The sequence below is a fragment of the Alosa pseudoharengus genome, unplaced genomic scaffold (assembly GCF_046254945.1).
Source record: "Alosa pseudoharengus isolate Yale_2024_CS ecotype anadromous, Long Island Sound unplaced genomic scaffold, YU_APseudo_1.1 YU_APseudo_1.1_scf_1, whole genome shotgun sequence".
Lineage (NCBI taxonomy): Eukaryota > Metazoa > Chordata > Actinopteri > Clupeiformes > Clupeidae > Alosa > Alosa pseudoharengus.
Genome location: NW_027468564.1, coordinates 34,422,714 through 34,449,281, shown reverse-complemented (window position 1 = coordinate 34,449,281; position 26,568 = coordinate 34,422,714). Strand labels below are relative to the sequence as shown.

Sequence of the window (26,568 nt, the reverse complement as noted above, 5' to 3'; positions counted from 1 at the left end):
CCTCTACCTCCTTCCTTTCCACTTCCCCCTCTTCCCTCCTCTACCACTTCTCCTCCTTCCACTTTGAGTAGTACTTAATATGTAGGCATTCCTATCCTAGTATTGACAAATGCAATGGAAGTCCTAGATATAATATCTCCTGCACTATATCTTAAATGTTATTCTATTGCTGTAGCTGTAGTTTAAATGTTAAAATGCTTAAATGTAATTAGCTTAAATGTTATTCTACTGCTGTAGAAACAGAAAAACTGCAATTTTATTGATATTACTTGAAATACTAAATTAAATAACATGACTTTTTAATATTTTTTAAAAATGGAGATAGCATTTTGGAACAAAACTCTTCAAGTGTAAATGTAATGTAAATCATAAGAAAATGCAGTACCGCTGTATGACCACAAGAGTGTAGTGTTTACCTTTCATAAGCACTGTTCTGAGTGATAAAAATGGAAGAAGTAGGCCTAGGCCTAGTAGTGATTTGATTTACATGCTCACTGTATATCAAATTCACTTTATATTTGAGTATGTTTCATATATCTGGATAATTATATGTATTACAATTATCACACTATATGCTCACCATGTAAAAATAGGCCTTTAGATAGGTTAACGATTTTGCTCTTACACCCAAATTCACTTGCACACTCATACAAAGAGTTTACTCTTTGATTCATATTCATGTTTTTATGACACATGATCCCCTTATTAACCCATAGCCTAATATAGTTTACGTAGGCTGTAGGCTATAGTAATTCTAATGATACACTAACGTAGGCCTACAGTTAAAGAACATTGTGATGCGTGATCCCTATGTTGTCGCGGAAAACCGCAGATGGGTCTTTTAGTTATTGAAATATCTTCTGCGGGCAGCATTGCATCTTATTGGTTCTCTCAGTCGTCCAATCAGCAATGGCAGGAGGCGGGACATGGATTATTTAAATTTTTTCTCAGGACTCGGGAGACATCGCGCTGACTCAGGAGATATCACGCTTTCCTTGCAGTTAAGGTAATGCTATGCTTTATGTTGAACTATATTAGATTATTAGATTAAAATGTCAAGATAATGAAGTAAGCTAACTCACAACATTAGCTAGCTCTAATAAAGGATAATAGCTAATGTTAGCTTATATTCTATTAATTAACTTAATTAAATTAGCCTGATGGAATTTAACGTTATAACTCTTACTGGCTATGATAGCAAGTTAGCTGCTCTCATTGCACCTTATGTTACTCGCAACATTAGCTAGCTAGCTCTAAGAAAGGATAATAGTGTAAATATAAACATAGTGCTATAACTTTTACTGGCTATGATAGCAAGTTATGAGGCTGTCATTGCAAGTTATGTTTGAGGGATATTTTTGCTGTGGTATTGTTGCTGCTCCTCATGTCATAGCTACATGCAACAAAATGCTTGGCTGCTCTTAGGGCATTTTTGTTGCAAATATTGTAATGCTGCTCTGAGAGCACCATGGACATTTTTGCAACATACTGTACATTCTACTGCTCTCAGGGCACCTTACTCTATCTCCATTCAACATTCATTGGCTGCTCTTAGGGCATTTTTGTTGCAGATATTGTAATGCTGCTCTGAGAGCACCATGGACATTTTTGCAACATACTGTACATTTTGCTCTCAGGGCACCTTACCCTATCTCCATTCAACATTCATTGGCTGCTCTTAGGGCATTTTTGTTGCAGATATTGTAATGCTGCTCTGAGAGCACCATGGACATTTTTGCAACATACTGTACATTCTGCTCTCAGGGCACCTTACCCTATCTCCATTCAACATTCATTGGCTGCTCTTAGGGAATTTTTGTTGCAGATATTGTAATGCTGCTCTGAGAGCACCATGGACATTTTTGCAACATACTGTACATTCTAATACTGCTCTCAGGGCACCTTACCCTATCTCCATTCAACATTCATAGGTAGTCATAAGTATCCCATTTACTGCTTCAGGAGAAATACATGTTGTTAATTTTTGTCTTTTGTCTTTGCCTGTTTAGGGAAACTTAACCAAGCCAAATGAACAGTAAGTTATTCATACTATTTTTTTCCTAATCTATGTTAGACATTTGCATCATCTGCATACATAATGATATTGTTTGCATAATTTGCATATTTACAACTGACCAGGTAGAGCACATACCGGTACTTTTTTTAGTTGATGTACAATCATACACATGGGCAACATAAGGTCCTGGGCCAGATGCAGCCCTTGGAGTGTTTCAATTGGGCCCCGGGGCACTTATGTAATAGGCCCAAATATCAGTGAAATACTGAGAAATGCTGGGTACTGTAACATGAAACATCAAGGCATGGCATTCAACTCAACACAATTAGGCTATGTATAAATTGTACAATATGTGGCCCCTGACTTGCCTCATCATAGTACATGTGGCTAAAACTGTTGCCCATATGCTCTATCTGCCTGTTTCAAGCTGGTGTGGCACTTGAGACAGAGCGCTGTAGGGAAGTTAGACTACGTATTTTGATGTTTCTCACCAAAAACATTAACAAATCGGCAAAACAGTCGCTAGTCTATAAAATGTGAATTTTGGTATCCAGAGATTACAAAAAGCAGAAAAAACTAAGTCGCTGAATTGCCAACACTACTTTAAAGTAGTTTAGCATGCTACATGTACTAGTTGATTGGATTAAATTTGTGCCATTACCCTAAGTAAGGTTAACTATTTTGGAACTTCATTTCTTTACCTATGTAGACTTAGAAACACTGAAGTCCAAAGGACTTGGTAGTGACGTTGTCCTTGGGACTGTTGGGCCGTTTAAGATCTTTCTGGGCAGTTTGGAGGCCCTTTTAGGCCCATTTGAACTTCCTGATGAGGTAATTTTCTATTTCTTTTCAAAAATGATCCTCTTGCCCCTTCTAGGCTATATAACTGTCAGCCTTTCACTTCAACTTGACTCTATTGTGATTTATTGTAATTGTTATATTTGATTATTTATTACTTTCTCAGGTAATGGATGCCCTATTTCTAGTAATCAGCAGGGTAACCCATACCTTTATAATACTCTCTCTCTCTCTCACACACACACAAACACACACACACACACACATATATACATACATCAAATATAGATATAACATGATTTAATGACTTAAACCATTTCTCTCCCTCGCTTAGGGCCAGCCTGGGACAGAGGCAATAAGTAGCCAGGCTATGCGCCTGATTTTGGAGGGCAGCTCCAGGGCCAGGAGCACTTATTTTGTAAAAGTAAGAGTTATGTAAATGTTTAAGGCTATTGTTCAGTGCTACAGAATACATAAGTTTTCAAGTTTATTTATGTTTGTTCATGAATGTTTTCTTTATTTCCTGTCAGAAAAACATTCTTAATTCAGCCAGGGCCGTCTTCGGGCCCTACTTGTTGGGAGAGTGCCACTGGACCCTCTTTGTAGGTTGCTGTTAGGTTATGCAGAGACTATTATGCGCAAAATAGCATCACACATTTGTCATCATTATTGTTGCTGTTTTGCGATTCCCATTTTGTGTTGTTAGAGCGGTTAGTGCTTGACATTTTAAAAGAGTTTCAGTGATTTTCAACACAGTCATTTCAAGATTGGTTGAAATTCTCCTTCAAGCCTTTCTCATACGTTTTCCCATCTTCTGTATAGCATTGCAACTTGGAAGAGGGAGAGATAGCATTTGTCGACTCATTGGGGGAGCAGCCACAGTGTTGCTCCCAAATAATTGAAAATTGGAGGTATAAGGTTTTTGTACTGCTCTATAAAATGAGGTAATGAAAATTCAGTAGAGATCTCCTTCACACTTATATTCTCTAATCTTTCAGCTTATTTGCTGCTAGCAGAGGCTGCCAAAGGCCCTGGAAGATCATTAAAAGGGACCATGACTTTCAAAATGACTCGGTGTCATGTGGAGTGTTCTCAATAATGGTACAATTTGGTCATTTTCTGCATAATGTATAGATATTTTTATTTTTCACTTTAACTAGAGCAATTTTGAATAAAGGTGCATTGCAGGTAAAATATTAATGGATCTTGGACATGGACACAGGGCTACCTTCAGCACATGATACAGTCATGATCGTGTAATTATATAATGAGCACCATAATCTTCTGTTGTAATATAGTCCCTTTCCCAAATTGACATTTTTAACCACAATTTGTTACGCTGCTCTATATGTTTCAGTTTTGTGTGATGCAGTCTGGTATTAGTGATGTTACTTAATTAAAATAGACTTTCTGTTGCTCTTTTAGTTTGCAGAAATGATCCTCCAGGGACAACAAGGTCACCTCCATTGCCTCCCCATCTCCCAGGAGCGGGAGAGACTAGGGACTTTGTTGTTTAAGTCCCTTGGTAAGTAGTATACATTTAGACCGTATAGGTGCTCCTTATTGAGCTCTGCTGGCTGGTTATGGTTGCTTTTATCCAAAGTATCATTGTATTATACAAAGCATTTGTTTTTTGCAGATAGTTCAGGCATCTGTACAGTTTGCTACAAGAAGATGTCAGGGAAGAAAAAGGCTAGTGCTAATGATATTTTATCTAAAGCAACATTCTGCTGTCAGATTAAAGCCAAGTACACATCAGACGATTCTTTTGTCACAGATTGGTCTAGGGAGTCATTAACATAATCCTTGGGTGAGTGGTGAATCGGCAGTTAAATCTGTGATGACGAGGGGTCACATGTGAAGTGTCATATGATGCGTTGATAACCCAAACTCCACCTCATCAGGGACTGGGACTTAGGGCTGTATTTTGGGTCACCAGCGCATGGCGTAATACTCGTTATTCACCCGCGCAAAGTTGAATTTGGTATTTTGCACCTTTATTTTTTAAGCATTGCGCCCAGGGGTGTGGCAATTAACAACCTAGGGAGGGGTCTAGCGCGTTGTCTAAAAATCGCTATCATACACCACCTAAACCTGGTCAGAAGTCAATGGCGAGTTGTTCATATGCTATTTTAAGAGCGCATGTCACCAGTCATGCAGGTGCACGCACCATCCTATCATTCATGAACGCACACCAGCGCACGTCCATGCAAAGCATTACAAATTGCACGATTACAATGGGAAACATAATTAGAACAAGGATATTACGAAATACTGTACATCTCATAATGAGTAGTTATTCACCATCATTTGCAAATTGGTAATGACGGTTAAAAGTGATTAGGGGAGAGGCGAGAGACACGTATGGAGCACAGCTGAAGACGCACTGTCACGAGATATAAGCAACTCCTCTGCAGGATAAATGTTGTTTTATTCAGTCATTTGAGCAATATTAGGGTAAGTGTTGCTTTTTCCAGCCTATGTTTTCGGTGGTAACCCATTGTCAGTCAATAGTGAAAGTAACTGCATATAACTGTCTTGTCGTTGACTGACTCCTTGGTGAAGTTAGTTTCACTTTGCCAATGAGTTCAAATAGACGAGTGCAAATTCGTGAAGGCTATGCTAGGTTTTAGTAAAGCATGGTTTAAGAATGACTATTCTATACGGTCGCGCAAGCAGCCTCCTTCAAATGCGCCTTTGAATGCCAAAATACCGTTGCATTTATTTGACATATCGCGCGTTGCGCCGTTAAAGGGAATGACAGATGTCATTCTCATTGGTTTAAAATGATGTTACGCCCCAAACACACCCATATGACTGATTAAAAGACCTAGGAACACCTTGTTACGCCATGCGCTCCACTTTTGATAGCGAAACCCCTCCCAATGTGAACTGGACATCCTACTAAATTTGAATAGACTTTTGACGAGTGACGATGCACTTTAGAATGTCATGATAGGGCCCTTAATTTTAATGACTCCCATGACTGGTCTGCGACAAAAGAATCATTTGATGCGTACTTGACATAAGTATTTATCGTGCAAAATCTTTTGCAGGAGACATGCTCATTCTGCTCTACAGAAAAGAGTTCAAAGCCAGGTAGGACAACACACACACAAGTTGGACCCAGCGTTGTTACTGATATTAGTTAAATTGCTGTGGCTAGACATACTGTATTTTATATTCTATTTGTGCACGTTATATTACACAAGCAATTTAATGTTTCAGCACCCGCCCAACAAATTTGAATGTGTCAATTTGACTTCATGTCTGTTATGTGCTGATAATGCAGATACATCAGATGCAGATGCAGAGGAAAAGGAAGAGGAGGAGGAGGCATCAGAGGAAATGGGTACCGGTATCTAATATTATGATACTGTACTTTATATTATATACTGTACTTTACACACTATACTTTATATTCTATTTATGCATGTTATATTACACAAGCAATTTAATGTTTCATACAGTGCCCAACAAATTTGTTGGCACGCCTTTTAACAGTGACTGAAAAACATATTGAAAATCACAATTTGAGAATATGTCATACATTTCCCATGTAGATTATTTTAATGTATCAACAGAGGCAGAAACAGCTGAGACAGAGACTGCAGAGGCAGTTGTTGAAGGTAAAACACACTTGTGCTACAGCATCTCCTAAACACACACACACACCACACACACACACACACACACACACACACACACACACAGCTGATCCCAAACACACTTGTGCTAAAGTATCTCCTAAACACATACACACACACACACACACTCACACAATCTTCTAAACACAGCTGATCCTAAACACAATTGTACTAAAGTATCAACACAGCTGATCCAAAACACACTGGTGCTAAAGTATCCTAAACACACTTGTGCTAAAGTATCCTAAACACACTTGTGCTAAAGTATCACCTAAACACACTGGTGCTAAAGTATCCTAAACACACTTTTACATTACATTACATTACATTTGGCTGACACATTTTTAGCCGCGAGGGAAGCTGGCCAAGTCGAAGCACTGCCCACTGTAAACAATGAATTAGTTCTGTTGAGTTATACAGGATCATCAGAGCTGTTCTACTGTACAGTATCTGTGTCATCCATGGCTAGATGGACAGAATAGGCTAATTGTCATGTTTCTCTACCTTGTGAAGGAAGTGAAGGACCCCTCAATGACACCTCAAGGACACCTCAAGAGCAAGGTGAGTATTTTTTTTTTCTTTTCATGTCAATATTTTCATAATTTCTATGTGTCAGATTAGATTGTGTCAATTAAGCTTCTTGGCTTTCATGTGCAAATGATGCAGATGTTTCCGATGAATAGGGTTATGAAGCGGAAATGCCATCAGTGAAAGGTATTCAATACTGTATATTATTATACTTTATCCAAGGGGATAATGAATAGAATGGGGGTCAGTATGTGTAAAATAAATATGATATATTATCATTATCCCACCATGATATGTAAACATGCTGAAGCAATAACAGAAGCATAACAGCCTGTATTTGTATAAATCAATGTATTCATCTTTTGTGTTTTTTGCTGAGGGACAGTACGCCTGACAGCTGAACTTGAATCAAAAGTTCTTCAGATCGCAGCTGATCTTATGATTCTTCGGTTTGCAGCGTTTGTTTCTTGAAAAATAATGACAATTGAATGTGGGGCAAGGCCCATTAATGTTTAAGAAGTGTTTTAGAGCAATATAATATTTTGTACATAGCGTATGCAGTATGACATGTGCAATTAAATTTTGCGCATAATGAACATGTGTACAAGTTCCCTGTATTGTTAAATGTAAGACATTTTATATGTAATCCAACTGTAATTGTAAAGTGTAGGTTTTTAAATGACATGTAGATGTCTTTTTTTTTTATTGCAGGTGGATTCTATGTGGACAGCCTCCTGAAGGTGGCCTCATCCAAGAAGGCAAAAAAGTAGGTCAATCTTTAAATGCAGTAGGTGTGGGTGTGGGTGCCTTTTTGTATGACATTCTTCGAATCCAAGTAATATCCACGCAAGCTAATACCAGACTGCATCTCAGTTTCATTGTAGTGTCAGCTTCATTATTTAGCGACTATAGGATTACAGCCATCTCCAACCCTTAATATAAGCTATGAGCTATATTGCAAGTAAAAGCAAGCGGTTTCAGGTTACTTCATCAGGGGGTGGTCTGGGGAAGGCACAGTCAGTGCCCTTTTCCTGAGGCAGGTTTGATAAATATTGATCAAAAACGCTTCTCCGAATCAGAACAAGAATAAACCATCCTCCCCTTTTGTGATTGGATTCCTATGTTACGAGAAGAATTAAAAAAAAAACTTTTGTCATTCCAGTGCAAACTTTATTCATCATTTAGACAATGATCCTTTTCGCAATGGTCAAAGTCAATGAAGGAACTGATGTTTTCTTACGCTTTCCTTTTGAAGCCTTCAGATTTTAGTGCTGTTCTTTGTGAGTCCGATACAAATGTATTGATTCATCATGTTCACAAAAATGATTACATTGTATTATGATTGCACAGACACTTTGTTACAGTGGAGGAATTGAAGAGGCGGTGCGGAGCCCCAGAAAAATTTTCCACCAACCTCATGGTCACTTACCTGAGGAAGGCACGTTCCAAAAAAAAGGAAGTTGAAAAGCAGCTGAAAGAGGCTGGGGTGGAGCCAAGCCACTATTCGGCTAATACCTCTAGTTGCACAAAATTAGTCGAAGGTAAAATATGTAGTCAGTCAGGTGGCATTTGGACATAAACGTAATTTTGACCACTTTTGTTGAATTTTGAGTGTTTTATTTAATTTAGTCACACTTGTGATGTTCCTGGTCATCAAAATGGGTAAGATATGATATTCATCCAGCAAATGGAAGACATCCCCATACCCACTCCCCTACAACTTTCCTGTGCTTTTGTGCCCTCCCACACCACATAAACCACACCCACATTGGTGATGCTTATTTTACTATTCACTGCCAAATTTGACTGTAATTACTCTTATCTTTACACAAAAAACAATAATCACCAAACTGTCCCCAATTGTCATCACCATCACAGACTATACACCTTTTCTTTTTCTGTCCTTGTTCTTGAGGGAAGGGGGAAATAGACCATTTGACCGCAAACAGTAAATTAAGGGGAACAGTGTTTTAGGGTTAATGTCGTATTTACTAATTGGTTCCTTTTCACATCACAGAGGAGTGTCAAGGTCTGGCTAGGGACCTAGCTCACCTGACAAAGGTGATCTCATTTGACAGAATAGGGAAACAACTGGCACAGGCCCAGGCAGTGAGAGGGCAAGAGACTGATTTGAGGTAATCTATACATGCAGATATACATTCTTTCGTTCGTTAATGTATCTTTCTCCGGAAGAACCTGGTGTCATAACATCGTTGTGGCTGTTTTCACGTAATCCCTGAGGTGGTCTTTATTGCATATTACATAACTTTGGTCAGAGATGACAACCTTTGTTTGTTGATTACAGTGCTCAACTAGAGGAGGTGCAGAAGGTGCTTGCTGCCCACATGGGGACCTATTCCCTGGTAACGCACACCCTGGGCCCCGAGGTGTGCAATGTGGTGTTTGGGGTCATAAAGGAGTGCCTACAGGCAAAAAAAAAGGCTGCTGAAGCTGAAGAGGAGGTATAGGTTTGCCACCGACTCCTACTACAATTGCACACAGCATGTATGTTATGTTCACATTAAAGTAACATATTTTGGGAATATCTCCGTTTTTGACTGAGTATTTCTTAATTGTAAACCACATTAAGAGCCCTTTGGGCAACGGTCATCTGATTCTACTAAAAGCCACAAAATATGAAAGTAAATGTTACACTGTTTATGTAATATGGTTTTTCCATCTCCTTTCAAACAATAAACAACAGCAGCAGTAATACATTTAAAATGTTTTATTTCTCTTACACATATAAATCATCTCTAATTTAAACAAAATAAAGCCTGAAATGACACAACATACAACAGCCTTTTTAGTTTTCTCAACACCAGCTACAAAAAAAGTCAGCTAGCATTAAAATGAATGTGGAGATGGGTGTTTTTTAAAATATACTAGACAAAAAACATTTTTTTTATTATTGGCCGACAATGGCATTTTAGATACTTGGTGCATAATCAAAACATGGCTATATGAAATATTGCATTTTTCAAGGGTTTTCAAACTCTGCGGCGCCTGCGTCTTTGAGGCTTTTTGTACACCTCTCTTTTTGCATGTTCAATGCGCTGCCTGTAAGCCTGCAGAGCGCTGATTTTTTTTCTCCTAGAGACAATGGCAAAGCGGCTGAAGGCCAATGTATGAGCCCTCTTCAATGCAGCGTGCACTTGATTGTTGTGCCTATAATTGTCTGACTTGCTCCACTCCAGAAGATCTGTTAACATCAACTGAAGTTGAGCTTGTGAATTTAAATTCTTGGGGGGACACAGAGTTGTGCCATCAGCAGTGGGAGGTGTAGACATATGAGCTTCAATTGTTTGCAAACAGTCATAAACATGAAGACACACACACTTTTGCCCATAACTATTGACTGCACAAGTACAAAATGCAGGGTCAACTGTGGAAATGAAGGAAGTATTTTGGTCTGTGGGATTCACTGTGAGGTAGTCACCATCAATGTGATACTGGTTGTTTGACACAATGTCTTTGGCCACGTCAGCGCGTAGCTGTGCAATGTCAACAAAGTGCTGTGCTTTAGTACAAGCTGCAATTATATGTGTGCATAAATTACCCATGTTATATGACCCACAGTCACACTGCATCCTGATTAGATCAACAGTATGCGTAGTGGAATCTGAGCCGATTTGTACACTGCACTTCCCTGCCTCATTTATTTGAATTTGCTGTCCAAGAGACGTCTCTGCTGCTGTTGTAGTTGAAGCTGACGAGGAGACCATCAGCCTTCCTGCATCTGCCAAGTCGTCCAGGTAGCTACAGTGAAAAAAGAACAGAATGCTTACATCATAACTGAGCTTATATCAAGTGTCATACTGAGCATAAATCAAGTGTCGTGTATAACAACACAATATACAATACTAGTGCAGTGCCCGTTGCTATTCTACTGCCATGCTATTCCTGTAGAAAACCCGTAGCCCAATTACATGAATTACATGCCCGCAGGTAGGCCTGCTTTAAAAATAGGATGATGAATTTAAGAATGGCTGCATGTGACATTTTTACAGATTAAAATGACATACGCCTAACAACTGCGTTGAGTTCTTTATGTTTAGCCTATTGAATAACTTGATAGAGAAGACAAATTATTTTGTGGAATGATGCATCTGACATTTGCCACGATATGACTCAAAAACAATCTCTGTCTACCACTTGTTGTCTATAGCTGGTCATGTGTGGCATTCTGAAACGTCCTTGAATAATCAGCTCTATGCAGCTGTGGCCTTACCAGTAATATTTTTGAACATCGCCACAAAGCAAACGCAGAAGCTGATCCACTCTTCTGTTAGCCTGTCCCCTTAGAAACTGGTATTTGAGTGCAAGGAAAAATCTGTGAGTGGAAAAAAAACAGGACACATTAACACCTAAAAACTAATAAATCAAGACAAATCAGAGCAAAACAAGGCAAAAAGAACTATATTAAGGAAAATGATTAAAAAAATTGTTAGGTGGGTGTACACCGTCCCATGCAATAGGGAGATAATGGGTCCCTATCAGGTATAAAGGTTAAAATGTTTTGTGTTATAAATCTCCACAGTCATATTTGAAAAATTGATTGTTTATTCTTTCACTACCTCTCCGCCTTGTTGTTGGTTTCACTGCTGTTATGCTCAAACAGTCGACCAAAATTGGCCCAAAGAGCTGAGTGGGGGAGCCAGTACGCCTTAAGATAATTGGTGACACGGTTGCTGCCAAGCTGAGTGTCAAGGTCTTTGCAGATAGCATTAAAAACGGTCACAAATTTTTCCTCCTGAAATCATATATATAATCATAACATATATTGTTGTTGTTACCAGTTAAGAGTACCCAGAGAACAATAAAAAGGTCAATAGAACAGATCGATCAGAAAACAGGTACTATATTTCAGGAACTACTATATAAACAGGAACTATAATTTCCAAATTTTGTTACCGTAGAGCAAGCTTTCATGGAGTGCATGCCATGCATGACGGTGTTTCTCTCTTCAGTTGACAGGTTCCCACCATCTCTTGAGGTAAGCCAGCGATGTACAGCCTTTAACACACATAACAAGCGGTGGGCAACATGGTGGTTTCAGAAGCTACAGCAGAAATGACGACAACATAGCACACCTGACATATTACTTGTCATATTAATTGTACCCAAAAGGAGAAATAGTGTACTTGGAACCAATGAATATTAAAAAAAAAAAAAAGCTAGGTGAATGTTTGACCATATACAACCCATATCACTGTTTGTTTTAAGCATCACACTCTTTCATGACTAACCACAACAAGAAAATGGCAGAGTACGAAAACATCTAACTTAAGTATGGGTCAGGTATTTTTCATATTCCATGTTGCCAAATTTTGTTGTGGTGGTCACTAGTGAAAGAACATGATGTGTTAAACAAACAGATATCTGTTGAAAATGGCAAAAAGAGTCATTAAATCGCAATCAGTACCTGAAGAACATGAAACCAACAAAGGAGGACCTTGGTGTTAGGAAAAACCTGTCTGATGGCATTGAGCTCTTTTAAGTCTCGGTCGATCATAACTGACCTACGAAAAAATAAAAAAAACAGTAAGAACATGTTAAAAAGATATTGCAGAATAGCCTACTAATTACCACAAGTTCAGCTAGGCAATGATGTGATAAATACAACGTGCTGTACAGTAATTTCCTGTGTATAAGCCGCAGGACAGTGTTTTATGCAAGTTAAAAGAAACAAAACCATATTAATACCATATTAACTGCCCCCGTGTATTAACCTCATAGCTGATGAAATTTAGCACAAGCAATGTATAAACGGCTATTAGTTGGGAAATGACGGTAAGTTTAGGCAAAAACTGGACCACCAATCAGTGAAGTTACTTCCTGCATGGTTGTTGAGTTGTTGATATTGTATACAAATGTTCTCACCTTGGGTAGAAGTTTGGATTTCTTGAACAGAGCTTAGTCAAGCAAAGCTGTAGTGTTGCTGAGGATTCATGGCTCATGATAAGGTAAGCAAATGGGACTCCTCTTCCTGTTTGGTTTACGAGTAAAAGGGCATAGAGGGCATACCCATACGATGTCAAGCCTTTGTATGATGCATCCATGAAAACCATGGGGTGGGGGTTTTCTTGAAGTAAAGACATCTGTGCTGGTGTTTGAACCACAACAATCAGGGGCTGGTCCTTTGTGAGTGGTTGAAAATACAAAATCTGCTCTTTCAGTTCATCGGTCACAAGCTTTTCAACACTCACAGCATCATCAATATCTGGTAGATTGAGGACAAGAAGATGACGTTTTATTGATCTGACATCTTCTGGAGTGAGAAAGTAACGTCGGTCATGCTTGTCTGTGTAACCACGACTACATGCCCAATCACAACTTTTCAAAAGAATCTGGGAAATGGATAAGCCTTGGCTGAGCCACATCTCCACAAATCCTACTAATTCCGGGTTTATTGGGCTCTTCTTCTTCTCTTCAGGGTTTTTGAAATCATGTCCTGTGTGTATTAATTTCTGACGAATTAGAACTGCAGTGTAGCTTGCTTCTTCTATAAATTTAAAAGAAACATATGCCTCACATGAATTCGCACGGGTTTTGCATGGCCCGCCATTGCTCTTTTGCACTGACGTATTTCCTCGTTCACAGGCATGGTGGTAGTAATTTGGACTGGTCTGTTTCGCTGCCAAGAAAAATATGTGTTCTTTCTCCTTAATTTCCTGTATGCATCTCTCCATGAATTCTACTTTCTTCTCTCCATGAAGAATCTTTATTTCTGTTGAAACGAGGGAATCTTTTTCCTTTTTCATTTTTCTCCTTATGCCCTCAATCCAAATTTGCTCCATGACCTGCATTTGATATAAAAAGAGTACAACTTCAAAACTGCATTCATACAAACTTATGGACGGGTCAGGAATGGACAAGGCATATTTAAAAGATAGAGGATGCTCTCAGAGCAGCATCACAATGCTATGAGTATGGATGTAGAACAACACCTGTAGAGCAAGCAATTAGTCTTGCATTATACATACTACAAGGTGCTCTAAGAGCAGCATTAGAAAGCCTGCGATAAATTGCCCAGTGTAGACGCTAAAAGGTGCTCTAAGAGCAGTATTAGGATGAGTAGCAGAAGTGCTCTTAGAGCAGCGAGCATGTTGCATGTAGATTGAGGATGCTCTCAGAGCAGCATCACAATGCTATGAGTATGGATGTAGAACAACACCTGTAGAGCAAGCAATTAGTCTTGCATTATACATACTACAAGGTGCTCTAAGAGCAGCATTAGAAAGCCTGCGATAAATTGCCCAGTGTAGACGCTAAAAGGTGCTCTAAGAGCAGTATTAGGATGAGTAGCAGAAGTGCTCTTAGAGCAGCGAGCATGTTGCATGTAGATTGAAGATGCTCTCAGAGCAGCATCACAATGCTATGAGTATGGATGTAGAACAATACCTGTAGAGCAAGCAATTAGTCTTGCATTATACATACTACAAGGTGCTCTAAGAGCAGCATTAGAAAGCCTGCGATAAATTGCCCAGTGTAGACGCTAAAAGGTGCTCTAAGAGCAGTATTAGGATGAGTAGCAGAAGTGCTCTTAGAGCAGCGAGCATGTTGCATGTAGATTGAGGATGCTCTCAGAGCAGCATCACAATGCTATGAGTATGGATGTAGAACAACACCTGTAGAGCAAGCAATTAGTCTTGCATTATACATACTACAAGGTGCTCTAAGAGCAGCATTAGAAAGTATGCGATAAATTGCCCAGTGTAGACGCTAAAAGGTGCTCTAAGAGCAGTATTGGGATGAGTAGCAGAAGTGCTCTTAGAGCAGCTAGCTTATGTAGAATGGATATGGCTTTAACACGCTAGCTTAACAGCAAAATGTCATTAGAATGACCTTAACCAAATAATGTTGCATGATTAAGATAGATGTTCTGGCAGCAGCATTAGCAATGGGCTAATGAACATCAGCCATTTCGATACATTTTAATAGAGAAATGGTAAACTTGTCATGATAATAGCTAGCCCTCTTTGCTACGATTTTACTTCATCTTACACTGTTGTTGAACATGCATGGGTGATCGAAAGTGTCCGTTTGATCTTGTAGTTTCATTTGATACCATTGCCATTTTTCCAGCTGTAAAATCGAGCATATTAGCCAACATGCTACGAATTCGCATACATTTCAATCGGAAGTAGCCCATCATCAATCCCGCTCGTTTTCTTCTACGTAGGCCTACAGACATTTACTACATACTACTCTAATATGTTGATAGCACATCGATATATAGGCAAATGCAAAACATAGCCTACCTAACACATCGATATGTTAAATGCAAAACATAGCCTACCTCTGGCGCAATCTGCTCCTCTCGCAGTGGTTGCAAAGCGCTGAAGTAGTAGACTACACTCCAGTCAACAGAATATAGCGGGGGAAATGATAATATAGCGGGGGAAATTCGAAAAACCCAGGCCACGCCTCCTCTTCTCGCTGATTAGACGGACGAGAGAACCAATGGAATACAATGCTGCCCGCAGAAGATATTTCAATAACTAAAAGACCCATCTGCCGGAAAACCTTGTTCGAAAGTTGTACATTTAGTAATGCATAGCACATACAATGTATCCAACGTGAGCGCTTGGGCATCCTTTGCACTATAATGCCACGAAAGGCTATTTACGGGCGGGTCCAGGCGGCCGTATCGGTATGACTAAAGAGCTACCCCACGTGATGGACGCGGAACAAGGGAAAACGAAAGTAAATGCAAAGAACAGAGACCGGTTGTGGGCAAGAACGTTTTAAACGTTTTATAAGGAGGTAAGTAGACATTATAAATTAAATGTAGGCCTAAGGTGTAATCCATTGGGCTACAGAGGTGGCAAGTGTGTCGATTTCGTGAACTATCGTGACTGAAGGTAGGCTAATCGAGAGACGTCTTATGGGTTCTCACAGATTGCCTGAACTGTTAGCTAACATTGCTATGGTTAATAGGCCTACATTTCATACCACGTCTACACATCTTGACTGTAGGCTAGCTTTTGCGTTGCGTCGCCAAATAGGCCTAAATGTGGCCTAGTAGCTAAAAAAAGTCTTATGGATCACCCGAAATGTAGCTGCAAATGAATCATTATAGACCTAGCCGGGCCCAGTCAGGTAGCCTAAGACGGCCTGCAGTCTTGGGGCCTACCTGAGAATAACATGAATCTGCTAGAATAAGCTGTATAATGGCATGTGGAATATGGTAATAGCATAGACGGTAAAATAAATTAACGAATAGACTCCGTTGTTTTCAATGGGACTGCCACTGACACAAATTGAACGGTTTTTCCATAGACTATATACTTATAGTCTATACTATATCTATAGCAGAGGAGGCTTCTATAAGACTACAGGTGAAGCAGTGCTTCGCCAAAAAAAAGTAAAAAACAAAACACAAAAAAAATCTTACAATTATCACAATTTTACTCCTTTGAAACAGAAATACAGTCACTAACACTAGCTGTTTTCCTGAAATCAGTTCTGTGAGTGACAACAGCGCCATCGCACCCGCGGTGAAACAGAGAAATACAGTGAATCAGACTGCTTCACCAACTTTTCGTTTTGCTTCACTACCATCGATATCAATGTAAATCGAGTGAAACCCCAGGCGGCTCATGGATTTTTTTGGCAGATCAGTCCCACCCGTGAAGCAGTGACCGATTGGGCAGAATTTCACACTTCCTGCCGTTGAATATGATTGACGCAACACTCTGGCCAATCACTGTCTCCATTAGCTTGCCATCACTTTTCAGTTGCCTTCAGTGACCTTACTAGAGTTTCATTATAAATTGTGTAATTCATTCGCATAGTTTGTTTTACATTCATTTTGTAAGGTACATCGGATTTTTTTCTGTGTAGGGGAGGACGTTTTATTTAGGATTATTGTGTGTAGCTCTGTGTTTTCTAACATCAGCTAGGGGTCTCCCCCACCAGTCAGCTAACGTTAGTGACTCGCTAAGTCCTAGCCAGATGGATTCGACGGAAGTTTCAGGCGATGAACATCGTTGACCGCAACTTACAGGATTCTTTGAAGTTTTTTGAAATGAGGGCCTATGAGTGAATGCAGAGGGGAGACCAATAGACTTCCTGTGAAATTAACACAGTTCGTGGGTGCTACTTTGGCTACGGTAAGGATAAACTTGATAAACTGTAGGCTACAGTAGGCTATGCATTAGAAAGTGCAGCTTCTCAACGTAGCCATCCTGTAAGTTCATTGATGTGTTATGATAACATTAGCCTATGTTATGGATGTGTTATAGGCCTAACGTCTTGGCTTCCCATTTTAAAACCTCAACTTTGTCAAAAACAATTCAGAACAATCTGCTTGAAGCTAAATTTCAACTACCATTTAAAAACGAAATAGACACTGATTGATTTAGAAAAAAATCTAGGATTCTTCAATGTATCAGGAGGCAAATGCCAAGTGGATTTTTACTTTTCTAGAGAAGGAAGGCAGTGACAGAAACAAACTGGTTGTTCAAACATATGCCAGAGCAGCAGTCATGGTATAATTTCTTAATATACCCCAGAGGCAATAATGTGTCTCTTAATAGGCTACTGAATTTGACATTGCTTATGGGGCATAATTAGTAGCTTAGAATATTGGAAGGTTGTTTCAAGATGTTGTGGACATCAACAACTTGGCATTAATACACTGCAAAAACTTACCTAGTCACTAATAAGTGCTAAAGTGGAGATGCTCTTTTTTGGGGGCATGACCATAGATAGCCTAGTCTCTGCAAGCAATATATCTAACAAAAATATGCAAACTTATAATAATAATAATAATAATAATAATAATACATAAACCTTGTTTACCGTCTTGTCCAGGCTTAGGCCTAGGCCTACTACACCCCATTTGTGGCCTGTACTTCGAGATGGTGGTAAACAGGTGTTGATTTCTCAACAAATTACTCTGAGCTCTCTGACTGATCAAACAACATAGCTTTTGTTTATGCTATTGCAGACAGTTCAATGTCATCATGTGTCTCATACATTCAACCTCACCAACTTTGGCAGGTGTGTTAGGCACAATGTTCGTTTCCGTGCGAGGGTGGAGGGTGGGTGGGTGTGGTGTCATAATTTCATAACTGCTTCACTAGAAAAAAATACCCACCAGCCGCCACTGATCTATAGGCTCTATATCTATAGGAGTCTATAGGCTATATACAGGCTATGGGTTTTTCAGTTGCCCTCCCATCATAGGCTACTGCGCAGACTCGAATTTAACTTCGTGAACTGCCATCGAATCTTAGCTCGTCTGATAGATGGTTCACACAGATTTTTTTTCTCAATTCTTCTTTTTTTTATTTTAAAGTGTTCATGTTCATATTGATTTCCATTACACTTCCTCTTGTCATTCCAGTGCTCACTGCTTCTGTCAACACATCTGTTATTGGTGCACAGAAATGAATCCACTGATTGGTTACACATATACCAAACGTAAGCACTTCATAAAGAACCTTTCATCAGAAATATTTTCCATACCTACTACTCTTCAAGAGGGCCACTGACATGCCTTTCTCTTTCTTTCTCTCTCTCTCCCTCATTAATTAATTAATTAATTCATTCATTCATTCATTCACTCTCTCACTTACTCACCCACTCTGTGTTTTTTGATTGATTGATTAGAATGGATTTCCATCAAGAGGATGAGGATGCTGTCAGTGGAGATCAGACAGGCAGAGCAGCATGTGCTGTGTCCAACCAGATGTCCCTGAAACATGTGGAGCCTCTTACTGATGGACATCAGGGGGTCCACAAAGGACAAATACTACCTTGTCCAAAGTGAGTTTTTACTTCTGTTATCTAAGATCCAAGACATCAACAGTTGAATACTGTGGTATGTCTGCACTCTGCACACAGGGTTTTCCATGATTCATTTAGTTTCAGCGATGCATTGTCTTATACCTGACAGGTATTAGATTGGCTTATTCTATTTGTGGGATTGAGTGAAATTAGATAATTCTATCAACTATGTCTCTGTGTGAACTATGTTACAGTTTTGTCAATTGCTAAAACACTAAAACCCATTGGCTGAAGAAAGTTCTCAGTTGCCTGAACTCATTTAGCTAATTGTTCAGTCTGTAGTCAATATCTTAAACCATTTCACATGGTAAAACACAATTTGCAGAAGGTGGGAATGAGAAAGATGATTTTTGTCCCTTTTATTGTATACTGTAGTACAGTGCATTGTAGGCTGTATACTATACTGTTCAACAAACAAATTGTATGGCCCTGAACATAGTGCTTTCCATTTGTTTACAGTACTGACTGCTCAATAGATTTTGACTGGTTGCAGGTTCATATCAACAAAAATAACAAGAATTACAGTATCACAAAGACAAGAGACAAGTCTGTCAGATGCAGGGTACAGTACTGTAAAAATAGGGGTACACGGAGGAGGAAGATCAAAAACAAATTGCAAAGAGCAAAGCAGTACTAATTTCTGATCAATTTTGAGCTATACTATAGAACATGTTTTCGACAGTGACAGAAAAATATGAAATTTGTTTTGAGATTTAAAAGTTACTTCTCCCTGAGAACTACCGGTATATGTTTTCAACAATATGTTTTCTATTTTTTGGTGTATTGTTTACTGACCGCTAGATGGTGTATATCATTTTGATCGCTTTGTTTATGATTTAAAAGCAGTGTTTGGTTGAGCACTGGTACATCTGTTTTGAGGTGAAAGTTTGATTTTGAGCACAGGTAAAACTGTTTTGAGGTGAAAGTTTGATTTTGAGCACAGGTAAAACTGTTTTGAGGCGAAAGTTTGATTTTGCAAGAGGAGTCAGAGGTTTTGTAAATAGTGCTTGAAAATGTGGTTTTGTGTTTAATCATGTGTTAATGAAAATGGAGCAAGGTTTTAGAAATTGTGTTTTAGCAATTGACCTGTCGCTAAGCGCCACCCTTAGAACGCTGATGAGCCAATGACAGTCCAGCCTCAATGGGACTCGGACATCAGCTCGGACAACTCCATAGGAAACAACAGGGAGCGGGCATAAAATGACAAATTAATGGTTATTTATGGAATTTATTAACTCAAAAAACCCCGACGGATAACCATAGTCAAACGTTTTGCATGGGGGACGTGTAATTCTGATAGCTGGTATCCCAAGAGGCTAGAAAACGGGGTATATTTTCATCAGCAGTAGCCTACAGGACGTCTCTCGCGTTTGCAACAGCTGACGTAATGTAGGCTATTAAGCCAACAACGTGGGCACAGGTTCCCTGTTAAATCATAGACTGTATGTCTACGTGTTAAATCCTCAGATGAATGCTCATTAACCAACTACTATATTCTTACTACATCAAATATTAACGTAACCTAACATATCTTAGTATCTTCCACTAGCTAGCTAGCTAGCATTAACGTCAGTGGTTTTTGCACGGTGATTTGCACGGCTACTTGCCACAACTGCTTGTCACCTTGTATGTATTCTAAAGTTTTGAATACATCCCTCCATAGCATAATTAAGTCCCTTTTGATAGCTTTTGGAGGAAAGTAAATCCTCTTATCGATCAAAACGTCCTCAAAGCCTGCTTTCATATACTGTCAGCTGCCATTGTCCACAATGTATTTCTAATCAAGTCTGGTTTGTTTGTCCGAGTTTTCACACGGTAACAATGGGGGGCGGGGCTTAGCGACAGGTCAATTGAGAAAAACTGTAAATATAGTGAGTGAGTGAGTGAGTGGGTGACGAGCGAGTGAGTGAGTGAGTGAGTCCAATCTGTTATTTATTTCGTTTTTTTTTATCTTTCTCTTAATTAAAGTATAATCTTGCAATCACAATAAACAGTAGATCTGAGACATTTTTGCCTATCTATTCTGTATTCTTATAGACCAGGCGCAGTTGCTCATCTGTCCATCATCGTAAAGCCTGATTTGATTGGTCCGCCCGATATAGGGCGAGCATACTTCCACCACAATGGAGCAATGCCAGACCGAACTTCCCGACCTCAAATGTGGGCGGGACTAAGTTCGGAATGGCACCCAGGCTAAATATACACAGGAGAGATGTTACATTTCTTGTGCCATAAGTAGGGTGTATGCTATAGGTCAATCTGTTATTAGGGCCCGAGCACCGAAGGGCGCAAGGCCCTATTGTTTTTGTAAGGATTATTAGGGCCCGAGCACCGAAGGGCGCAAGGACCTATTGTTTTTGGAAGGATTATTATTATTATTACGAGTATTCTGATTTTAACTTTGTCTCAGAGCGTTTTCCTTTTTTGAGGTGGTTAAGATGGGTGAAAAGTCTTGAAATTTGGCACACACATCAGGTGTCACGCAAAGCAGTTAGGTACAAGAGCTTGGCCCCGGGCGTGGCCCAGGGACTCTGTAGCGCCCCCTTAGGTGATTGAGGCAGTGGTTGGCACATACTTTAAGCTAGACGCATCAAATTTGGTAGGTGTGTGTATCTCCCCAAGATGAACAACTTTCGTATGTACAATGTATTAGCCACGCCCAACAGGAAGTGAGGTATTTGGGATTTTGTGCGGACTAAAATGTGAAGAATTGTGATGCCAAAAGAGGTTCTTCCCATCGGTGAAAACGCATGAAATTTGGCACACACGTCAAGAGGTACCAGGAATACACAGGGGAAAAGTCTTGGCACTGGGCTTGGCCCAGGCACTCCATAGCGCCCCCTTATGTCACTGTGACTTGTGGTTGGCATATAGTTTTATATACAGACACCAAATTTGGTGAGTGTATGTAACTCCCAAAAACAATCGACTTTTGTATTAACATGCCATTAGCCACACCCACAGGAAGTGAGGTAATTGGGATTTTGTGCATTGTGCACATGATACATTTTAACGTACTCCTCCTAGACGGTTGATCCGATTCATGTCAAAGTTGGTATACATGATGCCAAGATGTTTCTGATTCTAAATTGTGAAGCCTTTTTTTGATATCTTGTAATTTGACGAAATGGCAAAATTATTAATTTTAATACCGTTCCACATAAACAATAAATGTGTCTTAATTCACCATGCATGGCTTAAAATGTTTTAAATTTCACAGGTCTTTGAATACCATGGAAGTGATGATATTTACATGCCCATAATGCATATTTGGCATAGCGCCGCCACCACCTGGCAACAGAAAGAATGGCAATTACACTGATGTCACATGATCAATTTTAACATACTCCTCCTAGACAGTTTGTCAGATACATGTGAAATTTGGCAAATATGATGCCAAGATGTTGCTGATGTTAAATTGCGAAGGGATTTTTGATATGTTGTACTATGTCATGATTTTAATATCTCACCATATAAACTGGAAATGTGTCATGAAGTCACAGTGCATTGAATGAATGGTCTGTAACTTCTCAGGTTAATAGATATTATGATTATGATGATATCCAGACACCCAATGGGCCTGCCTGTCATAGCGCCACCACTTGGCCAAGTAGGAAATATGCCAAAAATGCACAATGCATTAAGTGATTGATCTGGAGCTTTATAAAATATTGGATATCATTATTGTGATGATATTCACATGCGTAATTCACAGGACTAGCATAGCGCCACCTTCTGGCCAAGCAGGAAATGTGCCAGAAATGCTCTATGCTTTGAATAAATGGTCTGAAACTTTTCAGGTTAATAGATATTATGATTATGATGATATCCAGACACCCAATGGGCCTGCCTGGCATAGCGCCACCACCTGGTCAAGCAGTAAATGTGCCAGAAATGGACAATGCCTTAAGTGATTGATCTGAAAGTTTACAAACATTTTGGATATCATTATTGTGATGATATTCACATGTGTAATTTTCATGCCTAATATAGCGCCACCATCTGGCCAACCAAAAAGTGTATCAGAAATGTTCTTTGCTTAAAATGAATGGTCTGAAATTTCTCAGGTTAATATATATTATGATTATGAGGACACCCAATGGGCCTGCCTTGCATTACGCCCCAACCTGGCCAAGCGAGTAAATGTGGCAGAAAATAAAATACAAAAACAAATAGCACATGCATCAAATATGTACATTTCACAAACGCACCACGTCGGTGCTTTGTTGGATTCTGACATGTCACGGGTTGCGGCCCGCAGGTGCTCGGGCCCGCCATTGCCGCTTGCGGCTATATTTAGGGCCCGAGCACCGAAGGGCGCAAGGCCCTATTGTTTTTGTAAGGATTATTATTATTATTAGGGCCCGAGCACCCGAAGGGCGCAAGGCCCTATTGTTTTTGTAAGGATTATTATTATTATTATATTAACTTTGTCTCAGAGCGTTTTCCTTTTTTGAGGTGGTTAACATGGTCGAAAACGCTTGAAATTTGGCACACATATCAGGTGTCACGCAAAGCAGTTAGGTACAAGAGCTTGGCCCTGGGCGTGGCCCAGGGACTCAGTAGCGCCCCCTTAGGTGATTGAGGCAGTGGTTGGCACATACTTTCAGCTAGACGCATCAAATTCGGTAGGTATGTGTATGTCCCCAAGATGAACAACTTTCGTATGTACAATGCATTAGCCACGCCCAACAGGAAGTGAGGTTTTTGGGATTTTGTGCGGACTAAAATGTGATGAATTGTGATGCCAGAAGACGTTCTTCCCATCGGTGAAAACGCATGAAATTTGGCACACACGTCAAGAGGTACCATGAATACACAGGGGAAAAGCCTTGGCACTGGGCTTGGCCCAGGAACTCCATAGCGCCCCCTTATGTCACTGTGACTTGTGGTTGGAATATAGTTTTAGATACACACACCAAATTTGGTGGGTGTGTGTAACTCCCAAAAACAATCAACTTTTGTATTAACATGCCATTAGCCACGCCCACAGGAAGTGAGGTAATTGGGATTTTGTGCATTGTGGACATGATCAATTTTAATGTACTCCTCCTAGACGATTGATCCGATTCATGTGAAAGTTGGTATACATGATGCCAATATGCTTCTGATTCTAAATTGTGAAGCTTTTTTTGATATGTTGTAATTTGACGAAATGGCGAAACTATGAATTTTAATACCCATCCACGTTAACAATAAATGTCTCTTAATTCACCATGCATGGCTTAAAATGTTTTAAATTTCACAGGTCTTTGAATACCATGGAAGTGATGATATTTACATGCCCATAATGCATATTTGGCATAGCGCCGCCACCACCTGGCAACAGAAAGAATGGCAATTACACTGATGTCACATGATCAATTTTAACATACTCCTCCTAGACAGTTTGTCAGATACATGTGAAATTTGGCAAATATGATGCCAAGATGTTGCTGATGTTAAATTGCGAAGGGATTTTTGATATGTTGTAATATGTCATGATTTTAATATCTCACCATATAAACTGGAAATGTGTCATATAATCACAGTGCATTGAATGAATGGTCTGAAACTTCTCAGGTTAATAGATATTATGATTATGATGATATCCAGACACCCAATGGGCCTGCCTGACATAGCGCCACCCCCTGGCCAAGTAGGAAATGTGCCAGAAATGGACAATGCCTTAAGTGATTGATCTGAAACTTTATAAAATATTGGATATCATTATTGTGATGATATTCACACATATAATTCACATGCCTAGCATAGCGCCACCATCTGGCCAAACAGGAAATATGCCAGAAATGCTCTATGCTTTGAATGAATGGTCTGAAACTTCTCAGGTTAATAGATATTATAATTATGATGATATCCAGACACCCTATGGGCCTGCCTGGCATAGCGCCACCACCTGGCCAAGCAGGAAAATGTGCCAGAAATTGGTAATGCCTTTATTGGTTGATCTGAAACTTTACAAAATATTGGATATCATTATTGTGATGATATTCACATGTGTAATTCACATGCCTAATATAGCGCCACCATCTGGCCAAAAAGTGTATCAAAAATGTTCTTTGCTTAAAATGAATAATCTGAAATTTCTCAGGTTAATATATATTATGATTATGATGACACACAATGGGCCTGCCTTGCATATTGCCCCACCTGGCCAAGCAAGTAAATGTGCCAGAAAATAACATGCAAAAACAAATAACACACACATCAAATATGTACATTTTACAAATGCACCACGTCGGTGCTTTGTTGGATTCTGAAATGTCATGGGTTGTGGCCCGCAGGTGCTCGGGCCCGCCATTGCCGCTTGCGGCTATATTTATTATTATTATTCATTATTCTACTTTTTTGCTTTCCTGTTTTTGAAGTGGTTAACATTGTCGAAAACTCTTGAAATGTGGCACACACGTCAAGTGTCTCGCATCGCAGTTATGTACAAGAGTTTGACTTCGGGCGTGGCCCAGGGTCTCGCTAGCGCCCCCTTAGGTGACTGATCTCGTGGTTGGCATATATTTTGAGGTGGTTAACATAAACGAAAAGTCTTGAAATTTGACACACATATAAGGTGTCACACAAAGCAGCTAGGTACAAAAGCTTGGCCCCGGGCATGGCCCAGGGACTCGCTAGCGCCCCCTTACGCCTCCTTAGGTGACTGATCCCGTGGTTGGCATATAATTTCAGCTACACACACCAAATTTGGTAGGTGTCTGTATCTCTCCAAGATGAACAACTTTCCTATGTACAATGCATTAGCCACGCCCAACAGGAAGTGAGATATTTGGGATTTTGTGCAGACTAATGTGATGAAATATGTGCTGAATTGTGATCCCAAAAGAGGTGCTTCCCATGGGTGAAAACGCATGAAATTTGGCACACACATCAAGTGATACAGTGAATAGATATGGATAAAAGCTTGGCACCGGGCGTTGGCCAGGAACTCCATAGCGCCCCCTTATGTCACTGTGACTTGTGGTTGGCATATACTTTTAGATACACACACCAAATTTGGTGAGTGTATGTAACTCCCAAAACCAAACAACTTTTGTATTAACATGTCATTAGCCACGCCCACAGGAAGTGAGGTAATTGAGATTTTGTGCGTTGTGGACATGATCAATTTTAACATACTCCTCCTAGACGGTTGATCCGATTCATGTCAAAGTTGGTATACATGACGCCGAGATGTTCCTGATTATAAATTGTGAAGCCTTTTTTTGATATGTTGTAATTTGACGAAATGGCGAAATTATTAATTTTAATACCCTTCCACATGAACAATAAATGTGTCATAATTCACAATGCATGGCTTGAAATGTTTTAAATTTCACAGGTCATTAAAGACCATGTTAATGATAATATTCACATGCCCATAATGCATGTTTGGCATTGCGCCACCACCTGGAAACAGAAAGAATGACAATTATACTGATTTCACATGATCAATTTGAACATACTCCTCCTAGACGGTTTGTCAGATTCATTTGAAATTTGGCGAATATTATGCCAAGATGTCGCTGATGTTAAATTGTGAAGGGATTTTTGATAACTTATATATTTGATATGATTTTAATATCTCACCACATAAACAGGAAATGTGTCATAAATCACAGTGCATTGAATGAATGGTCTGAAACTTCTCAGGTTAATAGATATCATGATTATGATGATATCCAGACACCCAATGGGCCTGCCTGACATAGCGCCACCACCTGGCCAAGCAGGAAATGTGCCAGAAATGGACAATGCCTTAAGTGATTGATCTGAAACTTTATAAAATAT

General features: G+C 39.6%; 3 protein-coding genes across 4 annotated transcripts in view; 2 read left to right on the top strand and 1 right to left on the bottom strand.

The window, feature by feature from the left end:
• Positions 1-833: 833 nt before the first annotated feature.
• Positions 834-9,535, top strand: LOC143126139 (uncharacterized). 2 transcript variants are annotated; one of them, XM_076288053.1, is made up of 16 exons: positions 834-1,006; positions 2,010-2,035; positions 2,727-2,848; positions 2,982-3,014; positions 3,150-3,239; positions 3,346-3,417; positions 3,638-3,726; positions 3,814-3,916; positions 4,241-4,340; positions 4,455-4,507; positions 5,872-5,914; positions 6,108-6,167; positions 6,400-6,444; positions 6,976-7,023; positions 7,702-7,756; positions 9,296-9,535. In XM_076288053.1, exons 2-16 carry the CDS (start codon positions 2,029-2,031, stop codon positions 9,456-9,458), a joined length of 1,083 nt encoding a protein of 360 aa, XP_076144168.1. In that variant the 5' UTR covers positions 834-1,006; positions 2,010-2,028; the 3' UTR covers positions 9,459-9,535. The 2 variants fall into 2 exon arrangements, with proteins under 2 accessions (XP_076144168.1, XP_076144172.1); XM_076288057.1 differs by lacking the exons at positions 7,702-7,756; positions 9,296-9,535 and adding an exon at positions 7,129-7,173.
• Positions 9,536-9,703: 168 nt separating this feature from the next.
• LOC143126130 (uncharacterized) lies at positions 9,704-15,486 on the bottom strand. The gene is made up of 7 exons (XM_076288042.1): positions 15,293-15,486; positions 12,874-13,793; positions 12,416-12,512; positions 11,905-12,006; positions 11,568-11,743; positions 11,222-11,323; positions 9,704-10,749 (listed from the first exon to the last, which is right to left on the bottom strand). Exons 2-7 carry the CDS (start codon positions 13,788-13,790, stop codon positions 9,981-9,983), a joined length of 2,163 nt encoding a protein of 720 aa, XP_076144157.1. The 5' UTR covers positions 13,791-13,793; positions 15,293-15,486; the 3' UTR covers positions 9,704-9,980.
• A 192-nt stretch (positions 15,487-15,678) lies between these two features.
• LOC143126098 (NACHT, LRR and PYD domains-containing protein 12-like) overlaps positions 15,679-26,568 on the top strand; it is a 49,875-nt gene continuing 38,985 nt past the window's right edge. Inside the window, exons 1-3 of the mRNA XM_076288018.1 lie at positions 15,679-15,759; positions 18,347-18,423; positions 18,613-18,768. Coding sequence (XP_076144133.1) covers positions 18,614-18,768 — 155 coding nt within the window. The 5' untranslated portion in view covers positions 15,679-15,759; positions 18,347-18,423; position 18,613. The remainder of the gene's footprint in view (positions 15,760-18,346; positions 18,424-18,612; positions 18,769-26,568) is intronic.

Bases quoted from the DNA above. Each gene is read 5' to 3' on its own strand.
- LOC143126139 (XM_076288053.1), top strand. The intron at 4,508-5,871 runs GCTAGTGCTAAT...AATCTTTTGCAG, and splicing joins AGATGTCAGGGAAGAAAAAG to GAGACATGCTCATTCTGCTC. The intron at 5,915-6,107 runs GTAGGACAACAC...CTGATAATGCAG, and splicing joins AGAAAAGAGTTCAAAGCCAG to ATACATCAGATGCAGATGCA.
- LOC143126130 (XM_076288042.1), bottom strand. From the start codon at position 13,790: ATGGAGCAAATTTGGATTGAGGGCATAAGGAGAAAAATGAAAAAGGAA. The intron at 12,007-12,415 runs GTACTGATTGCG...TGTGTGTTAAAG, and splicing joins GTTGGTTTCATGTTCTTCAG to GCTGTACATCGCTGGCTTAC. The intron at 11,744-11,904 runs GTAACAAAATTT...ATATGATTTCAG, and splicing joins CCATGAAAGCTTGCTCTACG to GAGGAAAAATTTGTGACCGT.